Below are 20,595 nucleotides of genomic sequence, written 5' to 3' on the forward strand. Positions count from 1 at the left end.
CATGAGAAATGATTGGTTAAAGTTGATTGAATAGCTTGTGACAGCAACTGGACATTTCGTCACCTTTGTTTCCTTTTATGTGATTGGTTCAAGCTGCTTTTGTCGCCGCTAGAGTAAAAAAAAATCGACATCGAAACTAAAAAAATAAATGTCGTTTTTTCGCCTCAGCACATTCACGTTCGGTGTGGAAGCGCTCATTACACAAACAGCTGATCGGAAAAAAAAACATTGCGCAAATTATTTGCACGTCAAAATCGCGCAAAAGGGCCTTACGTCTGAACAAAACCAAATTAAACCAAATTATCCATGAGCATTCAACCTCGCAGCCCAAAGACAGCCTCACACAAGACACACACCGGCATATTCTCACTCAGCCCGGTTAACCTCTGAGCACGGCGAACGCAAGTTCTGCTGGACTTTTTCCTCATGACTGTTTGTGATCGGTCTGAATTTCGCGCGGGATTGCACATAAATTAATTCTACTAATCCCCGCAGATTTCGTGCTCACATCTGAAGCGCACACATAGCCTACCGTAATAAAGCCGCCTCTGACATGATACAAGTGCAAACATTTGCTTCTTTTTCCAGCTTATTATTGGTCAAATACACTCAAAAAAAATGATCAGGAAGAGTATTAATGTAAACACAGTCACAAACAGTTCAGGAAGAACGAGTAACAGGAACAGTGTTTAGGATCCATGCGTCTGTAAGTCTTAAAGGGACCGCAGTCATTTGTTATTCAAACTACAAAAAGACAAACGATCAACTGCTCTTGACTGATCAACTTGTGTAACTTTAATAGTTTAATCTGTACGCTATTGAATTTTTTACAAAGAGCATTATCATTATCAACATTATTATGTTGTTTTAAATGTAAATACTATGCATTTTTTTTATTCAGTTTCTTATCTGAATGTTAGACCTACCTGAAAAAAGCAGTCTATTTAATTTGTATCTTCTATTCTATTGTATTCATTGTGCTATTGTTTGTAATCTGTTTATTTGTTCTTATTTTATTACTGTTTACTCGTCTTTTTTAATTCAATTTACCATTCGAAATCAAGCTTCCTTGTGCTGTGTGTAAGCTATTGCTACACAATTTCCCCATTGTAAAAAATACGTTGAGATAGCAAAAATTTGTGAGATAATTTTAATAGTAATTGATCAATTGATCAATAATTGTTCAAATCAAAATGATGCCCAACCCTGGAACATGCTGGCCACATGAATTTTTAGTAATAACAATGAATAATAACAAGTTCTGTTGTCATAATAAGCATCTTATTATTATTAATTTTTTTTTACTTTGGTATCTATTTAGTATTAATATATCGATATTTTAGTCTGGTATCGTATCGAAGTCATAATTTTGGTATTGTGACAACACTAGCGCTTGGCCAATCAAGGAAACTTCATCAGGACTGGTTTGACTGTAATTCAACTGAGATATAGTCACTCCTATAAACCAAGCAAGAAGCCCACAAAGCTCTCCTGTCCTGTCCTGGATCTCCTACTCTTATAACTTCCTTTCACTGCTGCATGAGCAGAAAACCAGCGAGCCCTTCGGGCTATGGAGAACACCTGGTCGGTGCAAAAGGTGCAGGAAATCCAGACCCTGGTAGACTGTAACAACACTCAAGGCTTGCGATGCCTTGAAAGCATTGTATGGCCCCAGGAAATGGGTGACTGTTCCAGTCCGATCAGTTGATGGGTCCACGCTTCTTAAGGACCGCCATGCAGGGGCGTAGCCATCTTTTCAGAAGTGAGGGGGACAGAATTTTTTTTTTTTTTGGACCAATATCATTTATTGCATCTCTTGCTTTTAATTGGGCAAGATATCAAATACACTGCTGAACAATAACCACTAATTAATATCTATAATATTATTCTCCTATTTTTTGTGCCAATTTTATGATTGGTTTATATACTACAAACACTTGTGCATTAAGACTCCATAGATTTTGTGCAATGTAAAAAAAATATAGATATATTCTGATGTAAACCAGCTGTTCTCTATGTGAAGATATAGAAAAGTTTAATTTATTCCTGTGATCAAATCTGAATTTATCATCATTACTTCAGTCTTCAGTGTCACATGATCCTTCACTAATCATTCTCATATGAGGATCTGATGATCAACACACATTTATGATTATTATCAGTTGTGCTGCTCATGGTGCTGCTTAATTTTTGTGGAAATCATCTAAACATTTGTGGTAAAATTAAAAAAAGAGAGAAATTAATACTTTTGTTGATCAGACATGCAGTAAATTGATCACAAGTGATATTTTTAATATTACAAAAGATAATAATTTATTTAATGAATGCAAATAAATGCTGTCCATTGAACTTTCTATTCATTAAAGAATCCTGAAAAATAACATGTAGGCTATCATGGTTTCCACAACATTTTTAAGCAGCACAACTGTTTTCAACACAGATAATAATCATAAATGTTTCTTGATTATAAAATCATCATATGAGAGTGATTAGTGAAGGATCATGTGGCACTGAAGACTGGAGTAATGATGATAAATTCAGCTTTGATCACAGGAATAAATTACTATATTCACATAGGAAAAAATCTGTTTTAATTTGTAATAATATTTCAAAATATTACTGTTTGAACTATTTTTGATTACATAAATGCAGCCTTGAGCAGAAGATACTAAACCTTAAAAGCTGCATTATTCATATGATAGCCTATACTTTATTGTCAATAAATAGCCTTGAGATGACTTGAAAAACACACATAAAGCATATATTGTCGCAATCGTCTGATTGTCGTCGTCACGTTTCATAACTCATAACGATTGTTTTCCTTCAGCTGCAGCTCCAGCGTGACTGGATATTACCTCTACGAATCCGCTTTTGACATTCTGTGAGAGCGCCCTCATATTTAGACGCGAATAAAATGACAGGTCATGCATAGATAATTTTTTGTCTCTGAATTTAAATCTTGATGTATTCACATTGGTTTCAATGTAAATACACTTGCCCGTGACCTCAAGAAGCGCGCAATCAACCCAGATTAAAGAAATCTGTTTTTAGCGTCCCTGTTAACTTGCCCGCCCCCGCGCAGGGTAACGCCGGTTCGGATCCCGCTCGGAGCGGGTCGACTAGGATCGGTGAGACCCAGTAAAAGTGCGGGGGACGAAAATACATTTTATTAAAAGTGAGGGGGACACGTCCCCCGCGTCCCCCGCGTAATCTACGCCCATGCCGCCATGAGATTATTGCCCGTTGGGCAAATCATTTTGAGAGTCTATTCAACCATACCAACCCTTCTGACCTACATATCCTGGACAATTTGCCAGACCTGCCAACAACCATACACCTGGATACCCCACCACTCTACTCAGAACTCCGGCAAGCCATTGCAGGGCTGAAGAACAAAAAATGCGCTGGACCCGAAGGAATCCCTGCAGAAGTTTTCAAACAAGGAGGATAAATCCTCATGCGCCATCTGCACCTCCTGATCCAAAATATCTGGGAACATGGGACCCTTCCACAGGACCGGAAGGATGCCAACATCGTGGTCATTTACAAGCAGAAAGGAGACAGAGCATCTGCAGCAACAGCCATGGGATATCTCTCCTCTCCATCACAGCGAAAGTCGTGGCCAAGATCATGCTCAGCAGATTGGCTGAGCACATCTCGGAAGCTGTGCTTCTGGAAACGCAGTGTGGCTTCTGGAAGTCCAGATTCACAATAGACATGATTTTTGTATTTGCTGCAGCTTTTGGAGAAGAGCCGAGAACAGCACAAAGACCTTTACATAGCCTTTATTGACCTCAGTAAAGCTTTCAAACACCCAAGTTTCTCAGCATCCTACAGCAGCTGCAAGCCAGAGTGCTCATGGGAGAACACCAGTCAGAATCTTTCAAGGTAAATGTTTGGGTGAAACAAGGGTGTGCCTTGGCTCCGATGCTCTTTAACATCCTCCTTTCTGCCATCACCTGTCTTTCCATCGTTTCATGGGACATGAAGACAGTGTCCATGTGGAATACCGACTCGAAGGAAGCCTCTTCAACATCCGTTGACTCCAGGCCAGGACAAAGACAAAGTCCCGCCAAATCTGTGAGCTTCAGTATGTGATGACTTTCCACAATGCAGTCCGAATTAAGCCTTGATTCCTACTCTCTCTCGACTTTACCCTAATGTTGTTGTAGATTTCTTTATTTTTTGGAACACAGGATAAATGTAGAATGGTGGGGTCCAAACATAGCCGCATGTATCTAAATGTGTTACTCTTCTCCCCGTGTGCAGTCTCTGCTGTGTGGCCCAACACTGGAGGTATCTTCCATTCTGCCTCTGCTGGAGCAGCTGTCTGACTCTGACAGCACCGGTCTCAGCGTGCATGTGCTCTGTGCCACCAAACTGGGCCAGCACAAGAGCTCCATCGACAGACTTCTAGACCGATGCCCACAAGCCATCATCTCCTACGCCAACCACGAGCTACAGGATGACAAACTGGTAACAAGCTCAAGCACTCTAGCAATAAGAACTGAAACTTATAAGGCTTCTACAAATGCTTGATTTGTCATAAATGAACATTGCAATGTCAATGATAATTATTTTTAAAAAAGCGATACTTAAAACCTAATGTGATATGATAAAAGTGTAACTTTAATGTTTAAAATAAGTTACTTGTTTACGGGCCGCTGATTGAGTTTTACTTCTCATATCTACTCTCTCCATCCAGCCTCTGTGGTGGCAGAAGCTTTTCCCTGAGGTATGTGACAGGATGAGAAAAACAGGAAATGACAACGCCGTCCTCCTCTCAGCACTCAAAGGTAGCAGCTGTTTTAAGCTACTGCATGTCCAAACACAACAGAATGAACTAAAGTGAATTTTCTTTTTTATGAAAACATCCTTTCTTTCACAGAAACTCTGGTTGTGGCGGCCAAAGAGTTGAACCCATTAGAGTTTCTGGAGTTGTTACCGGATGATGGAACAGCCCATTTTTTCCTGCCACATCTGCTCGAATGCAGCCAATGACATCTCATGACATTTGCTGTTTATTTTAGACAATCAGTAAATCAACACTAAACCTGTTTTAAGACTGGATCTGGATTTACAGTCATCCTCTGCTGCTTTGAATGCTGATAACCAAAAAACTCCACTCAGATGTTTTGACTGCTGTGAACATGATCTTCTCTGGAACTACATGTTACAATCATTCATAAAGTCTGGAATGTTACAAATGTACTTTACTCTGTACTCCTTAATTAAATCAGGATAAATATAGACTATGAAATAGAACAAAATATGCTGATGTACAATTATTCAATTGCAAGTGTTTTTGAAATTATTTGTTAAGCTTGCAAGCTTGGTTTTGTTTGTGTTTCTCAAATATGTGTATGCACATTTTCAATAATGCATCTATCATCTCATTTCATCAGTTTTTTTTTTAGAATGAAAATATTTTAAAGCATTTTTTGTTTTGTTTAATAAATTATATTCAAATGCAGTCTCATGCGTAGCTCATTTTTCACCTTTGCAAAATCATATTTTCTCACAATCTACATAATATTTTTACCAAATAATGATCTCTTACCCCTTGTATTCTGTTTCTATTAAAGAAAAATCTTCACCATCCAGTCATATTTAATTACAATACACTTCTTGGTCTTGTTCTTTGTTCTTGTAATGCTATTTTAAGATATTTGTCACATTTAAGTAAAATAAGTTTTTAATGTCTTTGTCATGTTTAAAAAAATTCCAAGATAGGAATGTTTTTTGCTCTTTTGCAAACAAAATAAAATAGTTCCTTTTCGTTCAGTCATTCCAAGTAACGCCAGTGACTAATAAATGGGGGTATTGTTTATAAGCCAATTATTTTTGAGATCTTGGAAACGTCCAATGGCAGTGCCAATACCATGGGCATGCAGAATTTGTATAGCGTAACTCCGCCCCACCAGGTGTCCGGCTCAGTCGCCTTAGTCTGCTTGCCGCCAAGGGCGCTCCAGCGCCACCCCTGTCCCTCTCGCGCCACCCCAGCAGCAGCCTTCAGTGGGGCCGTGCAGAGGAGGCTGCAGGAAGGCGTCCCAGTCCATTTCAGCCCTGCAGCCCGCGTAAATATTACAGTTTTTCTCAATTGCTAAAACACTAAAACCCATCGGCTGAACAAATTTCTCAGTTGCCTGAACTCATTTAGCTAATTGTGGAGTTTGTTTTCAATACCTTAAACCATTTCACATGGTAAAACACAATTTGCAGATCTCACTTAGACTTTTCAGCAAAACTCTAAACACATTCTCATTGTCAAGACACATTCTGCACTCTAATGCACATGTCATCCATACGGCTTAACACAAGTGGCAACAATCAAATACAAATGGAGAACACAATGTCATTGATTGAACACAACCACTCAAAACTGATTTAACCTGTTTCAAATGATGAGACACAACCAATATAAGTACAGTGCATTGTAAGCTGTATACTGTACAATTAACAAATTGTATTGCCCTGAACATGTTGCTTTCCATTTGTTTAGAGTGCTGACTGCTCAATAGATTTTGACTGGTTGCAGATTCATATTAACAAAGAACAAGTAGTACAGTATCACAGAAACAAAGGACAAGTTTGTGAGATGCAGAGTACAGTACTGTAAAAATCAGCCTAATCTAATTAAATTCATATATATAGCAGATTGTATTTATTGTGCGATTATATGCCAAAATTAGTTTTTATGTGCATATGATATGTACTTTATATTGTGTTATCTTCACATACTCCAAACAACTAAACCTACCCAATGGGGTGACAATGCAAATCATATGCACATATAAACTAATTGTGCCGTATAAATCGCACAATAAATACAATTTGTGATGTATATGCATTTCATGAGAATGACTTGGTAAAAATAGGGCTACAAGCAAGAGGAAGAACAAAAAATTGCAAAGCAAAGCCGAGTAGCAATAACTTCTGACAAATTTTGAGCTACTATGATGGAACACGTTTTCATTCATCACAAGACAATGACATAAAAATATGAAATTTGTTTTGAGATTAAAAATGTACTTCTGCCTGAGAACTGTTTTGAACAATGTGTTTTCTATTTTTTGCTGTATTGTTTACTGATTGCTTGATAGTGTTTATCATTTTGATCACTTTGTTTATGATTTGAGAGCAGTGTTTGATTTTGAACACAGGTAAAACAGTTTTGAGGCGAAAGTTTCATTTTGCAAGAGGAGTCAGAGGTTTTGTGAATAGTGCTTGAAGAGGAGGTTTTGTGTTTAATGGTTTCAGAAAATGGAGCAAGGTTTCAGAAATAGTGTTTTAGCAATTGAGAAAAACTGTAATAAATAAAAACACGCCAGGCTAAGCGGTGCTCCTGATGCAGACAGCTCAGGGATGGCCAGTTTTTAGGAAAGAACTGACTATCCCATCCCTGTCCCTGCGCCTCCCATGTCCGGGCCGGTAGCGCTGTCTCGCTATGGCTGTGATCCGAGTGACCCCACTGGTGAAATTCTTGGGAGCCTGGCTACAGCTTCTGGGACTATCCAGCTGGGTCGCGAAAACCATCAGGTTCAGCAACGGATCAGATTCAATTCGCGCAGGCTTCTCCCCACTTCCGGGGGAGTACACTATACCATGGTGGGGGGTTGCCACCCTAATGGCAAAGGGTGCGATCGAGCCTGTCCCTCCAGCAGAAATGAGGTCCAGCTTCTTCAGCCCCTACTTCATTGTACCCAAGAAAACCAGTGAATTACTGCCAATCCTAGACCTGTGCGTCCTGAACCGACCTCTTCACAGGCTTTCGATCTGGATGTTGACAGAGAAACGCCTTTTTGAATGCGTTCATCCAGCCGGTTGGTTTTCAGTGAGCGACCTGAAGGATGCATTCTTTCATATCTCCATCCGACTTGGAGCAGACGTTCCTTGGTTTGCTTCGAGGGGTGGGCATATCAGTACGCGGTCCTCCCATTCGGGCTAGCTCTGTCCCCTCGCGTCTTCATGGAGATTGTCGAGGCAGCCCTTGCACCACTCAGGCAGCATGAGGTTCACATCCTGAATAACCTGATGACTGGCTCATACTGAGTCACTCTTGGGAGCAGGTGTGCGAACACAGAAATTTGGTGCTCCGCCAACTAAGCCAGTCTGGGCCTTCGGGTCAACCGGGAGAAGAGCAAACTCTGCCTAGTGCAGAGGATTGCACTCCTTCCGAGTGTTGCTGAGGGTTCAACACGTACTAGTCTGCTCAGACAACACGGCCGTTGTAGCGTACATTAACCACCAGTGCTGTCTACGCTCCTGCCGTATGTCTCAACTCGCCCGCCATCTCGTCCTATGGAGTCAGAAGCATCCGAGGTCCCTTCATGCTGTCCATATCCAGGGGGTACTGCAGTCAACGAGCTCTCATGGGTTCAGCCACTCCCTGGAGAATGGAGACCATCCTCAGATGGTCCAGCTGATTTGGGAACAGTTCAGCGACGCACAGGTAGATCTGTTGCCTCCCACGTCTCTTCCCACTGCAGCCTGATCTATTACCTGAAAACACACGGATGTATGCCTGCGCAAATATGTGTAAAAATCCACGTATGTAAACATAGTTCCTTGAGGAGGGAACGGAGACGTCCCTCTGCCACATCTGCTGTACCGCTAGAATGGCCAAGAGTTCAGTCTTGGCTCCTAAGCAGGTAAACATAATGTGATCATGCCAGCGTATTTCCTTATATACCCACGTGGTGGGGCAGCGTTACGCTATGCAAATTCCGCATGCCCATGGCATTGGCACTGCCATAGGTCTCCGTTCCCTCCTCGGCCAACGAGGGTTACATACGTAACCGAGACATTATGAATAACTACAAGTGTTTATTTAGTAAAATCATGGGCAAGTGTTAAAACAAACTTCCTGTTACAAGCACATTTTAACCAATACCAAACAAACCCATGATTTTCCATAAAAAAGAAAGAAAATTATATATTTTAGTTTGTGTAACTGGAGAAATGTGCTCAATTTAATCATAAGACAAACATTTGTGTAAAAATAATTTTTGGTTCTTTTTTTTGTTTTATTTTTTTAGCTTTGCATACCAGGGTAGATAAAATAGTTCCTTGTCCTAAAATTGAAAAACGTATCTCATAGACTGGTACCTGCTGTACATGTCATGCAAACTCACTATCTTTTTCGAGTACGGTGTATGTGGTCTCCATTCCGGCCTGGATGTGGTCTGTGACATGACAGTGCAATAGCCATGTGCCAGAATACAGCGGATGCATGGTCACTGTCTGGAATGTTCCAGGGAATAAATCAAACACGTCTGTTCGATGTGTACCACTGATCTGCGGGTAAAACGACAGTCATCAAAATGCTACTCTGGAAGATGTTTATATTTCCTGAAGAGTGAGTGAGTGAGTGAGTGAGTGAGTGAGTGAGTGAGTGAGCGGGTGGGTGGATGAGCAAGCGAGTGAGTGGGTAAGTGAGCGCGCGAGTGGGTGAGTGAGTGGGTGGGTGGATGAGTGAGTGAGCAAGCGCATGAGTGGGTGGATGAGTGAATAAGTTAGTGAGTGGATGGGTGGATGAGTGAGTGAGTGAGCAAGCGAGTGAGTGGGTGGGTGAGTGAGGGAGTGAGTGAGCAAGCGAGTGGGTGGGTGAGTGAGTGAGAAAGCGAGTGGTTGGGTGGATGAGTGAGTGAGCGAGCAAGCAAGTGAGTGGGTGAGTAAGTGAGCAAGTGAATGAATGAGTGGGTGGATGAGTAAGTGGGTGATTGAGTGAGCAAGCAAATGAGTGGGTGCATGAGTGAGTGTGTGAGTGGGTGGTGAATGCTTTACTTAATATTTAAAGCTGTGGCCATTGAGTGAGTGGGTGAGTGGGTTTTGGATGATTTACCTTATAGTCAAAGCTGTGGCCGTGGAAGTGTACAGTGTGTATATCCACCTCGTTTCCCAATCCCATCAGATACCAGTAGACTTTATCTCCGACCTTCATGTTCAGGCCTTTAAGGTTGCCGTAGATGAAACCATTGATTCCTGTGATAAACAAAAGAATAACTATTCATTTTAAATAGAGCTTTTGTTGAATAATAATAATAATAACGGTAACATTTCTTGCTAATCAATGCCGAGGCAATAATGATTTAAAGGAAATTAATTAAAAGAGGAAATTTCCCAGGGAGAGTTTGAGTTAAAAAATATTTTAGAATGTCCATGTTTTTATGTCTGTTTTCAGTTTTCAAAAATAACTGTTCATTTTAATTTTAAATAGAGCTTTTGGTGAATAATAATAACAACGGTATCATTTCTTGCAATTCAATGCAGAGGCAATAACAATTTAAAGGAAATAAAGGCGGAAATTTCTTAGGGAGAGTTAAGAAAAGTCATCATAATTAAAGCAGTGTTTCCAACACAGGAACTAAGCATTTTGGGTTGGTACTCTGTGTGTTTTGACCACATGAACCAGGATGTAACTGAAGTTTTAGGTTAAAATGTTTCAAAGCTGCTTCACAGTGTTAACAGGAAAATAATGCAATAGAATTTGATTCAGCTGTACAGCCACTCTGGTGAAAAGGTGATGCTATCCAGCTAATTTTAATTATCATATAGTGTCAATGCAGGCAGAACAGTAATATAGTTGATATTTAAGTGTCCCCAACTGAGAAAGCCAAAGGCAACAGTGGCAAGGAACCAAAACTCCTTCAGGGCCAGAATGGAAGAGCTCAAGTACTGAGGAGCTAAACCATTTAGTCCTTCGTAAGTAATTTTGTAAGCAAAATTTTCATATATAAGCAAAACGTTTCATAGGGAGCCAATGCAGTGTTGACAGAACCAGGCTACTATGGTCTACTTCTTGAGCTGCTGCATTTTGGACTAGCTGCAGTTTATGTATTATGCGAGCAGGGCAACTGCCCACTAGAGCTTTACAATAATCTTGATAAAATCAGGCTGACTGAGATTTCAGGATTAGAGACATGCACCTAAACTCTATTTGAGAGTATTGAGAATGTAACAGCTTTAGATAATACTTTAGATACGTCTAGCTTAGTAAACTCTGCACATTGTTCGATGCCAGCTGTAGAGCCTGTGGAGCAGGGCAACTGGGTGACTGTGCGACACCATAGTCGCGGATCAAAAAAACTCTTCCGTTTCGATTAGAACATTAAACGGGAACTTCCGGTGGCGCGAAATGGAATAGACGCATTTTATGACGATCTGCATCTCCTACCCTAATTATCTCAACTAGATCATTTATTTGTGGAAATACAATAGCAATTCCGTCACACAAAACTCCTTGGATAATGACAAAGCCAAACAAAGCTAAAAAATGCGATAAAGGTGCAGAGGAGGAAGAAACAAAGACGATGATGAACGAAGGTGCTGGGGTAGATGCTAGCACAAGCTCCTCTGCTCCATTAGTTAGTAACAATGATCTCATTATCGCTATTAATACACTCAGCGCCAATATGGATGAGGTTTAACGATAATTCAACCTCACTCTCCAGGGTAAAAAATGCATTTGATGAAGTTGTCGTACGAGTGGAAGGAATAGAAAATGCGTTGAATGCACATGAACAGAAAATTGAGGCCTTAGAGCAGCTGTGTTCAAAGTTGACTACGGATTCGTCACAAATGTTTGCAAAACTGGATGACCTGGAATCTTGATCTTGTCGCCAAAACATCCGAAGAGGGGGTATAAAAGAAAAAGAGGAGCAAGGACAACCTACCAGGTTTATTGAAATGCTGCTTCCAAAGCTCTTGGGAGAGGACCATTTTCAAACACCGGTACGGGTGGACCGGGCGCACCATAGACAGCATCACGGTGACATTCGAGAACCCAGAAGCGGTTAACAAATTTCTGAACGACAAGGTGGCTAAATGGTCCGGCAGCAGCTAAGCACTCTGTACTTTTGAATCATCGATGTGTTCAGCTATTTGGTCCATTATGCAGATGAATGACTAACTGAACTTTTGTACAATATCAGACTGATTTGTTTGAGATATTATGGTGATTCCCAGTGTACTTTTTGATATTATTTTCACTTTTTTTTCTTTTTCTCTCAATAAGATCTTCAGAGGGAGGTTGGATGAAGCTTATTTTTGTTTCTGTTTCGGTTCAGCGTCGCAAGATAACAAATGGGAACCTACATGAGCAATACCTTGAAGCAGAGGGTAAAGATGGACTTGCTGGTAGTGTGGGAGAATGTTCTTCGAGTTCTATGAGGGACTATGCACTAATTATTATGTCAGCGTTCTTATGTTATGTTATATAATTGTTATTTTAAGGGGACTTTATCACAAACATTTGCTAAATGGTTAAAAGTTTCTGAGTAACTTGGTAGAGGGGCTGGTTAGACTTTTAAGCTGGAAAGTACAAGGCTTAAATAGCCCAATAAAAAGGGAGAAAGTATTTGCACACATAAAGACATTAAAAACATTTTCTTCAGGAAACACATTTGAAAAAAAAAAAAAAAATGCACAGAGATGTCTAAAGCCAGCTTTGGCCTCCCAGGTGTATCAGTCCAATTTTACAACAAAGGATAGAGGAGTTGCTATTCTTATTAGGAAGAATTTTCCATGTATACAAAAACAAACAATTTCAGATCAAAATGGCAGATATATTGTGGTTCAAGGGATGATTAATCTGATTCCAGTTACACTTGTCAATTTATATGGCCCCACTTTTGACGATCCATCATTTTTCACTAAAGTAATTTGAAACTCCAAATCTGCAAGACACAAATGTCATCAAAGTCTTGTACAAATATTAATAACTATTAATCAGACTGATATTATTCTTTTTTCTCTTCTATGCATAAATCTGATTTGAGAATTTACTATTTTCTGAATTACTCTAAATTAATATCAATGGATGTTGCCTTAAAATATCATATTGTGTTAAAGGGGGGGTGAAACACTCAGTTTCAGTCAGTGTCATGTCAATCTTGAGTACCTATAGAGTAGCATTGCATCCTGCATATCTCTGAAAAGTCTTTATTTTTTTAATAATTATATAAGAAAGATGCGCTGTTCCGAGTCTTTCCGAAAAAAGCCGAGCGGGTGGGGGCGTGTCGTGTGAGCGGAGCTAAATAATGACGTGTGCTCGCTGCTGCTATGTTGAGTCGAGTGCGTCGTAAAGCTGTGTCAACAGCGGGAAAAAAACTTTATTCAAAATAAAAATATGGCTTTTAATCAGATACAGCCATCCGGAATCAGACCCAGAGGCTGCAGTTGAACAGGAGCAGCAGCAAAAAACGACTAGAGCAGGACGTCTGTATGTGGTACAAGTTATACACTAACTATATAATATGCTTAGCGGCTTGTGTTATTTACATATTTATACTTGAATTATATCGTTGTATTTTTGTCTTTGAAGGTGTACATGTGGGAAGTGCAGTTGTGCACGTGTGTTTGTGTGTTTACGCGTGGTTTGTGTAGACAGTAAGCGGACTAAAAAAAACACAGACATTTGAAGCAGTCTCACTCACCCTTCTAACGTTGGGACTGCTCCATCATTCAGCATTAGGCGATTGGGAAAATCCGGCGTCGAGCTGGGCCTTGTTTATGAAACAGTCGGCACCGAAATGCAGCGAACAGATATAAACATTCGCGCAACTCAGTTGCTGATCCGGAAAAGCAAATTACATCCACTGTTGCCTTAACGCGGGGTTTTTGGCGAATCTGTGCAGGACTGTCTTGGTCTGGCAACCAAAAACGCACTTTTTTGGTGACATTGTTATTTGCACATCACCTGTCCAGCATCCTACAAGCCAGCGCTTTGATGGGCGTAGCCTGTTGCTTTCGCTCTCTCCCTCTCTCTCTCTCACGCGCTTCCCGTAGAATTGTCCGTAAGGCCCATACAAGGATATTCCGCCCCCATTAACGTCAAAGGGGACGCATGATCTCAAAAAACTTGCCGAAACTTATGACTAACCGGAAGTAGTATTTTTGACAAAGAAATACTCCCATCAAACGTCCACCTTAACTTTTGAAACTTTGTCTATGTTTAGTATGGGATTCCATGTCTTTAACAGTGTAAAAAGATCAGTATGCATGAAACAGCATTTCACCGCCCCTTTAATATCAGATCACTCCCCGCATTCATTGGATTTAAATGTAGTTATAGTTAAAAGAGAATACACATGGTGAATGAATAACAACTTATTAAAGGATACGCACTTCCGTGATTATCATAGGGAGAAAATTATTTTTTTGTTATCTCTACAAATGACAAAGGTGATGTTCATGATGAAACTTTATCGGAACCTATTAAAGCTGTGTTGAGAGAAAATATAATAGCATATGAAGCTGCAGAAAGAAAACAGGAAAAGGTTTCCCCACAGTTGGGGAAAGAATATAGAGCCACTCAAAATGCTGAAACGCTTAACAAAATTATAAAATTTAAATATGAATATAATGCATATGTCTAATTTTTTTAAATTAAAATTGCTCAATCAAGTTTAACAAAAATATTGTCAGTTCAGGCAAGCTCAAGTATTCTGAGCTATACATTCAATTAGATGTTTTATGAAGATGTGTATAGGTCTCAGGACAATACAACTGCCAATACTGCAGTTCATTTCTTAGCTAATTTCAATGTTCCAAAAGTAAGCCTCAAAGAGATTGATAAAGCCATTTTCTTCTTTTCAAAACAATAAATCTCCTGGCCCAGATAGATTTACCATTGAATTCTTAAAAAAAAATTCAGTGATATAATTTCCCCCCTTTCTTTATGCTGTCTTTCTTTATGCAGGGTATGGACGACCACAGGGTTTGATTTTCAGCATCTGCGATTGACACACCCCACAAGGACAATGTTAATACCACGCAGCCACAACAACCACTGCTTAAGGACACCCTCCCAGCTGATCGCTGCCCATAGTTCTCACCACGGACAGACTGTGATGGATTTGAACTACTCCAAGATTCAGTAACACAGATTGAGAGACTGAACCGTAAAATCTCTCCCCACACTGTGAAGGCACAGGAAAGAGTGGGCATCCTCGCGTCAGATTGGGAAACTATTACGCATTCTGACCATGAAGCTGAATGAAATGTCTAGGTCAATCCCCGAACTATACGAGCAACAGCCACCCTCACCAGACATGCAATTCCTCTCTCCAGCATCCCCACTTTTGAGCTTCTCATAGAAAAGAACCAAACTATCACACTCAATCACTGCGAGCCCCCAGATATCAACCAAAAAGTGTCAAGCCCCACAACCACCAAAGCCTGTGGCCCCAGCTCACCCTCCCCCTCCTCCTGTGATATTTCTTTGTTCACAATGCCAGGGCCTTAGCCTGACAAGCCAGATCCACATCAAGATGTTTGGTCTGGAAACTCACCATTGAAAGGGCTCAATCCGAGGGGCGGGATAAACGCTTGTCTTTCAAACTCCCTTTGCTCGGCGTGCACGCAATTGGATAGTGCTACAACCAACCAGAGCAACGAAGGTGAAGCAGAGCTAGTTGACAGATTAAACTTTAGCTGTATCCGGACGGCAAAACTCAAAAGAATGACTTAAGAATTACTTTTTCTCAGAGAAAAGCTTAACTCCAAGTTTTCCAGAGTCGCGGACAAAGCTGATTCAAAAGACCGCCATTCGCCAGTTTCTGTGTTTATTCGTAGCACGCAAGCGCAACTTGGCCGTCATTATGTTAAGCCCCACCCACCGACTCTATACAGGATGTGATTGGTCCGACCAGAGTTTGGCTTTTACAGCTCAGAAGTGTATTGAGAGTTGCTAGAGTTGCCCCATGCATCCTGCTTATCATTATTTACAGGCCTCTGGAATACTCTCCAACCTTTATTGAGGACTTTACAGAGCTGTTATCAACAATTTCCTCAGAGTTTGACGGTTTTGGTATTGCTGGGATTTTAACATTCACATAGACAATGCTGAATCCAGTACAATCCAGTAGAAGCAGATCTCCTAGAATTGGTAAACTCCTCACTTCTCTATGTGACTTTTCCAAACTCCCATAAAACCGCAGTATGCAGTATGAAGATGCAGTTAAGCATCTTCTGAAAAAAAGATAAATCTGAATAACCTCATATTGAGCAACAAGAGAACAATCTCAAATCTTCCCTTCATAGGCAAAGTCATTGAAAAAGTTGTTTTAAATGAACTGAGCAAATGCTTAAGATCAAACGGATACTTTGACAATCTTCAATCTGGTTTCCAACCGCATCACAGCACAGGAGTCAGATTACATTCACTGTGATGAATGAGCTGAATGAGCTCTGCTGATGAGAGCTGAATGTCATATACATTCACAGTGCGTGTTCAGTCTGGTGCATTTTCAGTTCATGCCTTTGGAAGCTTAACTTTCAGGAATTAATTTGAGAAGTTGAAACATTCACTTTGCTCCACCGGCCGCTTCGTTTACATAGATGCCTGCAGCTGCGACCTGAGCTGTAAGTGCGATCTCCCATCCCCCATGCGAGGGTTGAAAACATGCAGAAATAGCTCCCTCTGCTGGCTGTAGTCTTTAGCATCTGGCCAAAGAATCCTCCAATGACGTGTTTGTGTTTGCTTATAAAGTGAGAAGCGGCCAGTTTTGTTTTTTGGCCACCACGCTCTCAAGCCACGTCACAGGCCTGGAACAAATTTTTGTTTATGAATGTGAGACAGGTGTGTGTGTGTGGGCCCACTTGAGCTGAATAGAGGGTTCATATTGAAACTGTTTTATTTTGTATTGTATAACTCTTTTGTCCATTTCAAACAAGTTATTTCCCTCTACTAAATACTAACTCTTGTTTATTTCAGTAAAAAGTGTATATAATTACTATATGATTTCAAGTGTATATAATTACTCCCATTCACATTTTGTTGTTTTATTTGAAGATATAACAGTAATTAAAAGGTCACATTACTAGTGGGATAATTGAAAGTAAAATTAAAATCACTACTAAAGGGAGACACCGCTAATAAGCTTTGTTTAAAACAAATAGTTATAAAAAAGAAACTCTACACTGAAGTTATTTGTTTTATTTGTTTTAATTTTTTGACCCAGACCCAGGGCACTATCTCGTGTTCACATTTACTTAAGTAGTTTCGTTACCTACAGTACTGTAAGCATAGGGATAAGGAGCACATGGAGGAACCGCTGGGATCTTTTTGTTTGTTTTTTCCTATTGATGGAAGTGAATATATCTAAGATTTATTTGAGGCAAGATTTATTTCTCAACTTTGAAATCAACTGCTTTTACAAACTGCTGTACAGCGTCTCTCTCTGTGAAAACCCTGTGAGCCCTCTGCCCATTACCTAGCCTTTACCACACTCTACTCACTCTCGGTAAGTAAGCTACCTCTTGTTAACTGAGTTGTGTCTCTTCGTGGGTTTCCTACTCTAGGCTTGGATAACGTTGAGTGCTGTGGCCTCACTTTACACTTTCCCACTTTACACTTTGCTTTCTGTGAGTGCTGTGTTTAACTCTGCGAGGCGATGTATTTTGCGTTTTATAACTAGGTGGCACTGAGGTTGCTGGCCCTAGTAGTTTTTGTACTTGCTCTGGTTCTCAATGACAGAATTAATTTTCTTTATACGTTTACAACAGCTGCATAGCCTAAATATACACTCTTGCCTAAAAAACGCTACATTTTGATTGATTTGATTGCTCATCAAGCTCGCTATATCCATCGGTCTGCAAAACAACAATGGTTCTATGATTGCAAGTCCTCTTTGTCAATTCCTGTGATCTGGTTGTAGAGATCGAAGCGTTACAATTGCAATGTAACCCCTACATGTCACTACTGAGATGTCGTCTACTCATCGCTTGCTCCCCATCGACACAATTATGCTCTTTTGAACACTCGTTCCCTGTCTGGCAAAGGTGCGCTGCTGAACGACATTACAACTGAGAGAAACCTTGATTTATTATTCTTGACTGAAACCTGGTAAGCACCTGATGACTTCATTGAACTGAATCTTTTAACCCCTCCTGGATACCTGATAAAAGCTAGACTTAGCTAGACTTCTGGCTGTGATCTTTAAGAACAATTATAAAGCGACTAAAATTGATGTTCTTGATTTGAAAAAATCGATGTTCTTGAATGTTTCCAGTTTTAAATGTCTATCACCTAAAATTGCTGGTCTGGCTCCACTTCTGATTATGCTGATTTATAGATCTGAATTGACTCAACAAAATTGAATTGTCACAAAATCAATCAAGGGTGTATGAGAGGGAGTTGAAGCTAATTATATATGCTAATCTTCTCTAATCCTAGCTGTGGGCATTTATGTCTCCAGTGCTCATCAAAACCAAGCGTTCAGAGAGAGTCTCAAAACTAGTGTAGAAAACAGCCTATAACTTATTAGTTAGCTTTTTTATTAGCTTTTGAATGTAAAAACCATGCAAACGTCATAAGTTGACCTCAGACAACAGTATATTTTTTTTTTAAAAAGCCAGTTCATGACACCTTTAATAAATTACATTTTGATATTTCAAATTTTCTAAATTAACATAAATGCAGATATAGGCCTGATTGTAATTTTTTTAAAAACAAAACAATTATCGATTTTGAAATATTGCACCTGTCAACACAGAATGAAATACTCTTTAGAATATTTTTTCGTCAATACTTAAACTTCAATTCCTTGACTGGCCACTAGAGACAGGCTCCAGAAGGGAGCTCTCACTGCTCATTTACACGTTGCCAAAATGGTAAATGGACTGCATTTATACAGCGCTTTTAACAGACCCTATGGCCATCCAAAGTGCTTTATATTTTGCCTCACATTCACCCATTCACACACCGACGGCGGTGTCAGCTATGTAAGGCGCCATCCAGCTCGTCGGGAGCAGCTGGGGTTAGGTGTCTTGCTCAAGGACACTTCGACACTTGGTCAGGTGGAACCGGGGATTGAACCACCAACCTTTCAGTTTGTAGACAAACTACATGAACCACTGAGCCACTGCCGCCCCCAAGATGGCAACAGTCAGCTCGTCTCTACTTTATGCTTCAAAACTTCTCTGCAGAATCTTATGGGTGACGTCACGGACACTACGTCCATATTTTTTACAGTCTATGGTTACATCATAAGAAGAATGGCATCTACACTAATGTTAGTCTCTCTGTTTATACGGAATTGTACTGCAGTCAGCCGGATCCAGACTGTATCCAGATCAAATTGTGGACCTGCATCTGGACATGACCAGTGCATTCCTGGAGTGTCTGCAGAGACACTGTCAATTAATCTCCCCCCTGTAAATGGTGCATCAACATGACATTCTCAATGAACCCGTCTCCAATGTGATGACTCCAATCTTTCGAATAATCTTATGAATATCTATTTACCTAATATGACTTAAGACCTGCAATGTTGCCAGAATCAAAATCCTACACTATTAGTTTGTCAGCCAGAGGAGAACTGGCACCAGATTTAGCCTGGTTTCCCCCAAGGCTTTTTCTCAGTTCTGGCCCTGAAGGAGTTTTGGTTCCTTGCCACCGTTGCCTTTGGCATTTGGCTATCTCAGTTAGGGACACTTAAATGTCAACTATATTACCGATCTGCTCACATTAACACTATATGATAATTTAAATGAGCTAGATGACATCACTGTTTTCTTTAGAGCGGCTGTACAGCTGAATAAAATTATGTTGCATTATTTTCCTGTTAACACTAGGGATGCACCGAATTCACATTTTTGGGCTTCGACCGAATACCGAATCCACTGGTTAAGATTCTGCCGAATCCGAAACCGAATACTGAATCCTACTCCCATCTAGGGTTGGGCATCGAGAACCGGTTCCAACTTGGAACCGTTTAAAAAATAACGATTCCATTGAAATCGTTTAGAAAATTCGTTTTCGGTTCTGATCATCGGTTCCAAACGCGCAAGTTTGAGTCATGGCCACCTGATTTCCGGTGCTTGCGCGCCCGCTTGTTCTTTTAGCCATGGAAGCCCGGTAAACGGCGCTCTGAAGTGTGGATTTATTTCACTTTTAAAAAGCCTGGGTCGGCACAGTGCAACTAGTGTTATCGATAATAGTGTTATCGAAAATATCGATACTGAAATATCTGAAAATATGATAGCCTGCTGAGTTTCTACAGTATTGATCCCAGCTGCGCCCTCCTCTCCTCTCCTTCTCTGACCGACAGCGAGTTGACTCGCAGCCGTATATTCTCACTCATCCCGGTTAACCCTCTGAACACGGCGACTTCCTTACGACAGCGTGTTAGTGTGTGTGATCGGTCTGAATTTCACGCAGGATTGCACATAATTCTACGAATCCCTCAGATTTCAAGCTCACATCTGAAGCGCACACACACACACATACCGTAATAAAGCCCCCTCTGACATACAAGTGCAAATATTTGCTTCTTTTTACAGCTTATTATTGGTCAAATACAATCAACCAAATTCTCAGTGCACATTTTGAAGAGTATTAAAAACACAGTCGTAAACAATTCAGGAAGAAATGAAGAATGAGTAACAGGAACAGTGTTCAGGATCCATGAGTGCGGCAGGTCTTAAAGGGACAGCAGTCATTTGTTATTCAAAGTCAAACTACAAAAAGACAAACGATCACACTGCTCTTGACTAATCAACGTGTGTAACTTTATTGGTTTTATATGAAACTATTTAATTTTTTGCAAAAAACATTATCCAATGTTATTTTAAATTTAATTAGCCACTTTG

General features: G+C 40.3%; 2 protein-coding genes across 3 annotated transcripts in view; one reads left to right on the top strand and one right to left on the bottom strand.

The window, feature by feature from the left end:
• Positions 1-5,473, top strand: part of hps3 (HPS3 biogenesis of lysosomal organelles complex 2 subunit 1) — a 61,172-nt gene extending 55,699 nt beyond the window's left edge. For both annotated transcript variants that reach the window (XM_067416312.1, XM_067416313.1), the window contains 3 exons: positions 4,270-4,476; positions 4,706-4,796; positions 4,889-5,473. In XM_067416312.1, coding sequence (XP_067272413.1) covers positions 4,270-4,476; positions 4,706-4,796; positions 4,889-5,001 — 411 coding nt within the window. In that variant the 3' untranslated portion in view covers positions 5,002-5,473. The remainder of the gene's footprint in view (positions 1-4,269; positions 4,477-4,705; positions 4,797-4,888) is intronic.
• Positions 5,474-8,359: 2,886 nt separating this feature from the next.
• LOC137039785 (ceruloplasmin-like) overlaps positions 8,360-20,595 on the bottom strand; it is a 50,605-nt gene continuing 38,369 nt past the window's right edge. Inside the window, exons 18-20 of the mRNA XM_067415060.1 lie at positions 9,845-9,984; positions 9,135-9,297; positions 8,360-8,502 (exon numbers count right to left, since the gene is read on the bottom strand). Coding sequence (XP_067271161.1) covers positions 8,360-8,502; positions 9,135-9,297; positions 9,845-9,984 — 446 coding nt within the window. The remainder of the gene's footprint in view (positions 8,503-9,134; positions 9,298-9,844; positions 9,985-20,595) is intronic.

The sequence above is a fragment of the Pseudorasbora parva genome, chromosome 14 (assembly GCF_024679245.1).
Source record: "Pseudorasbora parva isolate DD20220531a chromosome 14, ASM2467924v1, whole genome shotgun sequence".
Taxonomy (NCBI): domain Eukaryota; kingdom Metazoa; phylum Chordata; class Actinopteri; order Cypriniformes; family Gobionidae; genus Pseudorasbora; species Pseudorasbora parva.